Source organism: Physcomitrium patens, chromosome 23 (genome assembly GCF_059467195.1).
Source record: "Physcomitrium patens ecotype Gransden chromosome 23, ASM5946719v1, whole genome shotgun sequence".
NCBI classification, from domain to species: Eukaryota; Viridiplantae; Streptophyta; class Bryopsida; order Funariales; family Funariaceae; genus Physcomitrium; species Physcomitrium patens.
Window position 1 is genome coordinate 4,063,706 of NC_143432.1, and position 11,101 is coordinate 4,074,806.

At 37.3% G+C, this 11,101-nt stretch overlaps 1 protein-coding gene across 1 annotated transcript; it reads right to left on the reverse strand.

Moving 5' to 3' along the window:
* Positions 1-409: 409 nt before the first annotated feature.
* LOC112275959 (uncharacterized) lies at positions 410-7,758 on the reverse strand. Its single transcript, XM_024506792.3, has 10 exons — positions 7,440-7,758; positions 6,561-6,634; positions 6,032-6,116; positions 3,189-3,635; positions 2,859-3,059; positions 2,494-2,537; positions 2,088-2,270; positions 1,360-1,450; positions 1,103-1,146; positions 410-729 (listed from the first exon to the last, which is right to left on the reverse strand). The coding sequence occupies exons 1-10, from the start codon at positions 7,627-7,629 to the stop codon at positions 607-609; spliced, it is 1,482 nt and encodes a 493-aa protein (XP_024362560.1). The 5' UTR covers positions 7,630-7,758; the 3' UTR covers positions 410-606.
* Between the last annotated feature and the right edge of the window lie 3,343 nt (positions 7,759-11,101).

Genomic DNA, 11,101 nt, shown 5'->3' on the forward strand with positions numbered 1-11,101 from the left:
TATATTTTTATACATATATGAACATTATTCCTTCATCTTGTTTTTAAAATTTAAATTTAGTTGATGAATTAGTAGTTATAACTGAAATATTTACAAAAATATAGATCATATGTCTACTCATTGCAGTTTATAAAAATGGATGTTTGAATGGTAAAGCTATACAATTTTGTTTGGTAAAAATTGCATTACCATCATTGTTATCTTTTTATGGCCTAGAGAATGGTGATAGTATCTTGAATAATGAATCCAAATCTCTATGAGCGTTTATTGTGTGTGAGGTTTGTGACTACGATTCTACGATAGATAAATTTAATGCAATGACATTAGATCAGACCTTTATTCTGTAATAGTGATACCTTTTTTATGAAAAATCTCAGGTTGTACATTGGCAGAACTTGAAACATACATGTAACAGTTGAAAACCAGCAGAGCCCACTTCTTGTTGGTTGAGAAACGAGGCCACATGTTTTGTTTTTTGTAAGCTTATTTGGAAAAGTAACACGAGTTGCCAGTACTACCCGGTAAATAAGTGATTCAACTCTATGCAGTCACAGAGGAAAAACATTTACAAGAAGCCAGATTGCACGACTCTTCCGCTGTTGAAAATCACTTGATATGAACTGAAGCCAGGGTGTGCCACCACCCACAGGCAATACTGGCTGCACGTCCACCATCATTCATAGTTACTTGCACCGGCAGATCTCTGTTGTTGCTGTCACCCAAACCCAACTGCACAAACATTCAGATTGACATAAGCCTCAAAACTCTTTTATAAAATATGAACCTTCTGAGTTACCAGCCCAAGATAACATAGTAAATCGAATGATGATCTTACAAATACCATGAAGACTTATAGAATATCTCCAATACGTCGTCCACTAAGTTCATCATTCAAGATACTGACAAGATTATGATGAAAGCATTTAAGGTATTTCCTTCTCATAACTGCGATTCTATAGAACTAATTTTATTCTGAATATAAGTTGATGAGTTATTCAAATGAGGCGAATTTAAGTCTACAACAAGCATTGACAGGCTAAAATCGACGCATTTATACAAGAGCAATAGAGAACTGAGGTTAGGTTAGTAGATTGAAATTTACCTGTCCATATTTGTTCCAACCCCACGCGAAAATCTTTCCTGATCCTGAAGACGAGAGCATACATATCAGTCCAGTAGAAATTGCGGTGCACCAAACGTCCCAGTTCAGATTTTGTAAAAATAGAACATTTGCGAAACTGTGGTGAAAGATCTAACAAAAAGTGTACAATATATCATTGAGGTAAATGATTATACTCTCTGTGTACCCTAATAACCGCAAAAAGGAAAGGAAAAAAAATAGGAGACATCTTCGGATACCTGTTAACACCACACTATGGCGAGCACCACATGCAACTGCTACAGACGTTTCATCTTCCAAGAGCGGTGCATCAACAAGCCGTGGAGACGTCTGTAAAAATGCACGAGCTTGTGTTAATAGTTTGTGTTGATAAACCGTGAAACTCAACATCGAACCTCGGTCAGGACATGTTGAAGACCGTGACCTGCATGGCTGTAAACCGTTGGAATCGCAGGGTCATGTCAACATGAAGAGCAGTCAAACCTGCGCACTAAAGCAGATTAAAAATGCATTGTGCGTCTTCTATGTCTGCAAGATAGCAAAATTTTCCTGCAAATTCTACTGCATGTCCTCTCTTATGGGCGTTTCTTCGTGGTTTACACTCAGACTATTATGATACTTCTGCCGCATGACATCGAAATTGAAGATAGAACAAAAGTTCATAGGATTAACGCAAACGTTGTATCTTGAGACATCTACAGTGCTTTTCATGCAGAAGTATTCCGGGATTCTAACGCCTTCGTATTCCAAGAAAGCCAATTCTTCTGAAACCATGGTAACTAAAATTTGAATAGCCTATTGAAAGTTGGAAGAGTATTATAGCAAATTGAGCAACTGCATCCGAGGTTCAAAAAGTGACAAATGGAACCTCTGATAAGTGACACTTCAAAATACGTATGATAGATAGCATTGCTATCAACTTCAATTGTATAAAATCGAAGGCATTCAAAGGAAAAAGGAACGCAACCTCTGCTGTGTTACCACCCACACCAAGTTGGCCAAACTGATTGCCACCAAAAGCATACACATCTCCAATGTCAGTTATGCAAAGAGTGTGCCATAAGCCTGCTGCTATCCCTACGACGCGAAGTCCTCTCATTGCTGACACAAGACAAGGGCTTAGCTCATCCTCAGTACTGCCTTGGCCAACCTGCTAACAAGAGTGGTATCCCCAAAATTATCATCGTACATCACTGCTTCATGTTATTAAAATAGAATCATTATGCGATAAAAGCATCATTTATATCCTCCAATCACCGACGAAGTAATAGGGTGTCAGATATAGTAATTCAAAAACAATTCATGTCAAAATTTTCCAAGAAAACCTGATGCTTCTGCTGAAACATCATGAAAGAAAAAACAAGGAAACAAACCTGCCCATATAGACCCCATCCAAAAGTTAACAAAGCTCCAGCGTCTGTGATCAGAACAGGAATCATCGTTAGAAAAGCAGTTCCAAGCCCCCAATTCGCATATTTGTTCCACAAACAACAAGGAAAGCAGAGTGTGCATACCACGGTTATTGCTTAGTGCCATGAACAAATGTAAGATCCCACCAAGTTCCCTAACGTAAATATATTCTAGTTGACAATCAGATGCCTGTATTTACAATATCCAGATGCAACAACGCACTCGTCCCATCAAAAAGGATAGTTGAATAATGATCAAATGTGCTAAGCTCATTCAAGTGGAGGAATAACGAAGGAAATAGAATTGAATATCATAATCGCGTAAGTACCTGTAATGACAGCACTATGGCGACCTCCACAAGCAATTCGTGTTACGCAACTCCCAGGAATAGAAGCTTCACCTATTGTAACCCCATTTTCTAATGAACTGAAGCATGGAACACGCTGCGGTGTTGACACAATACGCGTGCGCGAGCCCAACCCGAGTTGGCCCTCACCTCCATAACCCCAACCATAAACGTGGCCTGCATCTGTCTCCCACACAAAAAGAATTCATCAACACTTAAATGTCCCTACCAATGTAGACAGTACACAATTCAAAGCACTGTAAATGTTTCCAAAATGGGGAAAAATTAAGTCATATGAAAATGAATACATACCTGATAAAGCCAATGTATGACGTCCACCTGCAGCCACTGTACTAATCCTGATTCCAGGATCCAAAATTACCAAACAAGGTGGAGCAAAAACATTCTCCTCGGCTGCAGTGGGGCTTTCCGGTGATCCTCTATCTTCAAAGCTTACGACTTTTCTTTTCTTGAGAACTTCTTCGGCACCCTTACTTTCAGAGGTTTTACATGTCAAATTTCGATGATTCTGTCGACCACTCTGCTTACCCAGCAATACCCCACCGTTGCGCAAAGGTGGAGCAGATGATGATGGTTTACTAATAGCAGAGACCACATTGTTTCTTGGAGACAACTGTAAGCTTGTGTTAGGACCACTTGGGGATGTATCATCTCCCTGTGCTTGTTCGGTTTCGTCTGGATTAGACTTTATGTTTGGAACGCATTCACTCCAGCCCCACGTGTAAACTTCACCATCACCTGTGCATGGATATCATGCTAGTCAGGTTATTCAGAACAGTCGCAACTACTTATTATCAAAACATTTCAAAAAGATTTTCATACATCTAAAGGGACCTAGTAATGACTAACTGAAACACATGAGATCTATAACATGATGATCCGAGCTTTTCAAAACTGACAAATCCAGTGAAGGACCAGGTATCCACGCGCTCTTCTCAACATTCAATAATTAACATTCAACTTTCAGCTGTTCCAAGAATTTTTTCGGAAACCACTAAAACAATGTTAAGACTATTCGGTCGTGAATTTCACATGTGAGAGTAATGAAAATCAGGACGCATCTGTCTGATAGCACTGCATCAGAAAAAATGAACAAAAAGCCTGAAACAACCAGTAAAATAAGAAATAAAACAAAATTATTGTCCCAATTACTGTCCAACCAGGCAAGAGGATAAGAACTGGGATGCATCATAAATATTTTCCCACATATTATCAGATTCTGAAACTAAGATAATCGTGGGTTGTAATATCAACAAGTACTGCAGGCACTTTCAAAACACAAGGGACCGCGATGATAGAAATTTGACGAAAGCTGTCATCAACTAAGTTTGGGGCTTAGTATTGCTAAGGGACGCTACGATCTTTACCTCAAACCATGGCTTCCGGACAATGTGCAGAATCTAAGAAAGTATGTAGTGGGTACTTCTTGAGTGGCTATTTGAGATTTTCAGAAGAACCAAGTATAAAAAGCAACCCGAAGAAATGTCAATATTCAAAGCAGTTAGTGCTCCAGCTACCACGGAAAAAACAGGTTTAACGTTCAGTGTTACATATTCCAGACATCCAGATCAACGTTGATCCTGCTAACTTGCAAACAGTCGTCCATAATCTACTCAAAAGAGTATACGAAGTCATAGATGAATAAATGACAGATAAGTCTTCATAAAAAATGTAAATTCACAATAATTATGGATGAAAGACTTTCCGATTTGAGTTGTCATTGCAGATCAATCATCTGCTCCATTTATCGAAATAATGGATATTGTTCAGCAAGAAGCACACGTCAATCAAAATAAACAAAAATACCCTGAACCTAATTGCAACGCAACTTGCCTGAATTCTACTCGAATCTCATCAGCTTATTGTACGTGCCGAATACGTCAAATCACTCACATATAATGCTTTTCTATCGATTAATGCTACACCTCACAATATTTTTTCGGAGAAAGGTGTGGGCGAAGTGTAATGGTCACTGATTAAACTAGCCATGCAGCCAGTATTCTGAACTCCTTAAGACTCTAATTGCTACTTATGTCTAAGACGTTAAGGCATCATCTATAACAGCCTCACCCACCGTGCTCATCCTATCGTCCAGAGAAACAGATAATGAGGCCACGCGGTGAGCTGAATCCAGGAGTTGCTCAAAAGCTTGACAGCTGCTCCACTCTTGGCATAAGCAGACTCAAATGCCAACTGAGCTGTGCAGAGACAGAATCTCCCACTGCCATACATGTTCAAAAATAAACTCAAAATAAGTGCAAAGGAACGAGACAGGCTCTTCTAAATTCTTAGAAACTTACACAACTAACTGCTCAACTTAGGACCTAGTAAGAGGCAGTTAACAATCTCCAACCTTCTACACGTTCAACATTGACTTACATCGACAAACTACATTGTTTTCAGACTACGTAGTTTGCAAGCCAAAAGAATTGATAAAAATTGCGAGCGAACTTATAATTGTAGTGACACTGCATCACTGAATTGCGCAGAATCCTATTCCAGTAATACAATTACAAATACTGATTACTGCGTTGAATAAGCAATGAAACACAACGAAACAATATCGCTCATCAGATGCCTGAAAGACGTATCGTTTGAACAAACACAAAGACTTTTCTTGAAAAGCAGAAGGAAAATACTGCAATCTTATTTACAACCAAAATCTGTGAGTCGTCTGAGACATCACCAACTTAATCTTCTGCCTACAGTACAAGTCAATCGTTTTAATCGCCATGAAGTACATATGATTTCATGATGTCTCTTCGGAAAAAAATATATTCTGCGGCTGTCATTTCCGACAAGCAAGTAAGGTACAGCAATGATGCTCAAACAGCTTTCATTTTCGTCAGAATCACTTCAAATAAGGCTTCATTTTCCAGACAGCAATTGCCATGTACTCGTTCTGAATGCCAATAAACCAACGGAAACAGGAAAAGAAGGGCAAGGTGGCACACAGTCATAGTGAGTGAGCGTGGTTTGAATGACTGATTGGTGTACACCTAATCTCAATCAGTATCAACTATCCGCAGTTAAGGTGGTGGAGGTGAGATCTCAACAAGGTTTGAAGAATAATGGCACGAGAAAATCAATGGTTTGTACAGGTGGAATAGGAGAACAGAAGTGGGTAAAATTACCTGTAACAGCTGCACAGTGCGCCCAACCTCCAGCTGCTTGAATGATAGGGGATTCCGTTGGTAGTGAGTAAGGCTCAGGAACTTCCTGGGAGGCATGAACAACCGCGATGTGAGTTATTCCCTTACGAATATCATAACATTTCAGAATTGTCGCAATAATATGTCCAATTGACCCAATTTGGTGAATTTAGGATGAGCCTGTACACAGGTTCGTATGTCAAGTCACTGGTACTCCATGAAGTCCCGCCATCAAACCATTGTTTTTCTAAACAAATAGTATCATCCACACGGGTTCACAAGTTCTCATAACAACATTCACCCCGCGTGTTGTAGTATCAACTCAGCTGTTGGTGAAGAATGAGCAATATCGTTAAACCCTGGTTAACTGCACAGCTCGGAAGCCACCAAACCCGTGACAAGATAGAGCACCAACCATCCGTCGACTTACACCACGCAATGAAATCATTTCCCAATGATAAAAAGAGGAAAACATTGAACTGTCGTAAAACCACTCCAATCGGGCGCTTACCTGCTGTTTGCCAGAGATTAGGTAGCACTGTCCAAGCTCTGTGGTAGAACCCCATGTATTGAGCTTACCGGACTCTGCATGTAAAACACCAACAGCAATCACGAATTCAATCGTGTTTAGAATGCTATCAGTTCAACGTTTGAAACAACCTTCACTTCCTTCACATCGAATTCATATTGAATTTCTTTGGTCACCCCTGGACTAAACTACAAAAACACCATCAAAATGAATCCGAGCTCCTCAAGTCTTCTGATAGCTCCTCGACAACGAAGATTGAACAACCAGTTCACTGAGTGCGCTTCGCATTTTTTGAATTACTTATCGAAAATATCTTGATCTGACTCCAACTACAAACATGATGACCTGAGATGTCCCTTCATTACATGTGTAAACTTAACGCTTAGTTGGCGCCTAATAGGCATTACTTCTATCAGTTGATTTAATTTCTTCGAACAAGTCTTAAAGTCAAACTCCACATCTTCTTAATTATTTTCAGAACAAAGCCTATGTTTCGCAATCAGGCCTGACATTCTTAGAATCAATCTCTTTCTATCTAGCGATTTGAAAAAGATTGGCAGCGTGTGGGGTATATCAACGATTCACGCGAAATTTTTAACCAGGTGTTGTCAACTGCCCTAGCACTACAAGACCAATTTTAGAGTAGTAGAAGCTTAACGCCTATTTCTAATTCATCCCACTTAAGAAAATCCTGTCTCCAGAGTTTCACAACGATTCGATGATTGACATCTCCTAACGCAATCAAATATTCATTTCAAAAATTGCACGTTGGGAAGGAGATTCCAAAAAAACGTCTGAATTAAGGTATTCAACAGACAGTCTGCGCTCAGTCAAGTGGTTACGTTCGGTCAGGCTCCGTACCAGAGATAGCAATCCCAAATCCACATCCGCCATTGCAGACCATTTTAAGCGGATCATTGAGCGGCGTACTGGGCACCGGTGTAGGCTGCAACAGCGGCGCCCGCTGAGGGGACGCAGCAGGCAGGTAGCCCCACATGCGCACGCTGCATCCTCCGCTAGCCGCTGTATTATTCCTAGCGTCATCTCTCATTGCAACCTCGCTGTCATCTGTGTATGACCCTCTCCGCCTTGTTTCATCACCTCCCCCCCTCCCCTCCCCTCCCCTCCCTCCTATCTCTCTCCACCTCTTTCGATCCCCTACCCAGCCCGCCAACCCAGAATTGCATCAACACATCCTCCACTACCAACTTCCACACTCTGTGTTTCCACAATCCCTACCCACCAAATCTCAATCGTCAAAGCCGCGTGCATCCAACTCATACACCCAAAGGAACCAATGTACTTGCCTCACAAATCCAACAATCCTTCCGAATCAACCGATTGTTACTTGAACCAGCAATTAACATCTAAAACCATAACTAATCGACTTACACAAACTACACCATTCCACAACCAAACGATCAATCACGAAGCCACTCTCGCCAACACTAGTCCCAACACCATCAACGAAACGAAACGACCTCCGCTGGTAACCACCAGCACCTCCGCAAATGCTCATGAACCACGACACCCGAAAGTCGATGGTCATCGAAATGCCACCTGACAAACTCACCTAAATCGAGTCGAAAAAAAAAAAAAAAAAAAAAAAAAAATCAAATCAGAATCCTCGAATTACTCAACGCATCCGAAACGGAAAATAAATAAACATATAAATAAATAAAATCGCAAACGCAAACACAAAATCAGCCATTACGTCACACCGGGAGACGTACGGCTTCCGAATTGGCAGGGGGAGTCTCTCTCCTCCCCCGTTTGAAACTGGACTTACTTACTTACTTACAGCAGCGCCATCGAAAATCTAGAAGAAGCATGGCGAAAGTGAACAGATGAGACATGAAGGGGGGATAGATATTATCTAACAATTACAAGCGAAATGGAGGTGACAGATGGAGTTCGTGAGGGCTCATTAAAAGTAATCTTCCAGTCAGTCAGCCCCCGCCCCCCGTCCCTCGCTCGCTCGCAAAGCAAAGCAAGGGAAACGACGAAGCAAGCAAGACTTTACCAGTCCCCAATAACACACACTACCACTACCACTACTTCACTACACTACACTACCACTCTCCCCTCGTCGTCGTCATCGCTACACTGGCCCCGCCGTGGCTCCCTCACGGACGGGCGCGGGTGGGGATGTCACTCTCGCTCTGTGACCCATCCCCGCCATCGGCGAGAAAAGCCCGCCATCGAGATATTTGGGAGGCTTGCGGCGTGCCAAGTCAGTGAGTTGGCAGATGGCGCCACGCTAGCACTGGAGAGAAGTCGGGCCTATCCTGACTTGCCATCTTTCGGAGTTAGGTCCCACGTGGAATTGAGGCTGATTCAGCACGGGTGCCCGTGCCAATGGACACGCCGGTTTGGATTTGTTGCAAATATCCGGCCCTAGATTTTTCTCCGTTTTTTCTACTACTTATCTGCCTCCTCTTCTTGTCTTCTTCGGTGCCATCTTTCTCTATTCTATTTTTATGGCTTTTCAGTTGTTCTTGTTAACTTTCTTCTCTTTTGGTTGCTTGAAATGGACATTTTCTATGGGTTTTATTCCATTTTATCTGCTTTATCTTTACTTGTTATTTTATTTATTTAATGTCTTGTATTGTGAAGTTGGTTGGATTATCACATCATTCAGTAACATTTTATTTTCTTAACAGCTTTTTTTTATAGTTGAATCAACCGTGCATATTTTTTTCAATTTGAAACACTCCATATATATATATATATATATATACCTAGAAAATTATATATTTTTCAAATTACTTCTATTGAAGTATATCTTGAGATTTGTGGTGCAAAAATTTGGTGATATTCATTTGTATAAGCAAGAATGTTTTGCTGTTGTGCAAAAAATTGATAAATATTAACTCCAATAAATATTATGCTTATTAAATGTTTGTGTGAATTCTAAACTAATAATCTTTTGCTTCAAAAGTATATCATGTCAGTAAAAGTTAATACTTTAGAAGATGAAATATAAAGAAAATACAAGATCTTCTTATATCTTTAACTAAATTTCTTTTAGTGTCTTAAACAAGGATTTTTTTCTTATTATTTTAAAGCACTAAATTAAATTATATATATATATATATATATATATATATATAGGTAATCATACTTCAAAAATATACATATATTTATATGTGATAATTTTACAAATATATATATATATATATATATATATATATATTTATTTAAATTTAATTTCAAAAAATTAAATAATACTTTTTAACAACATAAAGAGTAAAATAATCAGCTAGTAACTAGTTTATTTCATACTTAATTTTATTATTTTATATGTAAATATGTTAAAAATCCTCTCAAAAGTTATAAAAACCCTCAGATAGACATCCTCTTTGTCTACATGGACACTCCTTCAATGTTGCATGCAAGCCCTTGTATTACACAACCTTGCATACACACAATAAAACTTTTATTTACAATAAAGAGTTTCAGGGTAGATTTACAATAAAAGATTTGTATGCAATGCTTTATGATACTTTTTATTCTTTTTTAAAACTTAGAAAATTAAAATTAAAATCAAATTAAATTAATTTTCATAACTTATTATGTGTAATTTTTTTCATTCACTTTAAAAGCTTATTAATTTCATTTAGGAAACGTCTTACTAAAAATTTATTCTAAAACTTTTTAGTGTAGATAAGAGTTTTACTATGTGTGTTAGGTGTGTGGTACACAGGAGGTGTTGACACAATAAAAGGGAGGTATCAACTTAGCAATTTCAAAAATTATTCATAGTACTTAGGTTTTTAAACTTATAATTTAAATTATGAAATATTTATAAAAAATATTATATATATATATATATATATATATATATATATATATATATATATATATATATATACACACAACAACAATTTCTACTTAATTGCTAATTATAAATGTAATAAATTTTTTTACCAAAAAAAATTACATGTTTAAATATAACACCATATTTTTCTATATGAATTATAATCTTATAATAAAAACATAAAAAATTTAAGGATATAATCTTATAAATAAAATATAAAATAAAATACTTCAATAAAAATATTTTTAATAAATTAAAATTTATATTCTTTTATATTTTATCTTATGTTGTTAAAGCTTACTTTTGTAAATAAATATTATTTTATTTTTAATAGCTCAAAACCCTATAATTACTATAATATAAATAAAGTTGATTCAATTTGCTTTATTTTTTATATAACATATATGTGTATTATTATACTTATATATGTAATATACTATTATTTATAGAATATCAAAATTACTATCTAAAAAGTAGTTTTTATACACAATGAACATCTTTTAACTTTTGGAAATATTACTTAAAAAGTAGTTTACGTGAAAGATAAATTTTAAATATTAAATTTTTATTTTATTTGATATTATAGAATTTCAATGTGATTTATATATTTTGGGTTTCTTATAGGTTTTAAAGTTTAATTTAATAATATATTATAAAATATAGATTTGAAAAATAATATTACACTATTATCTTTATCTTTTAA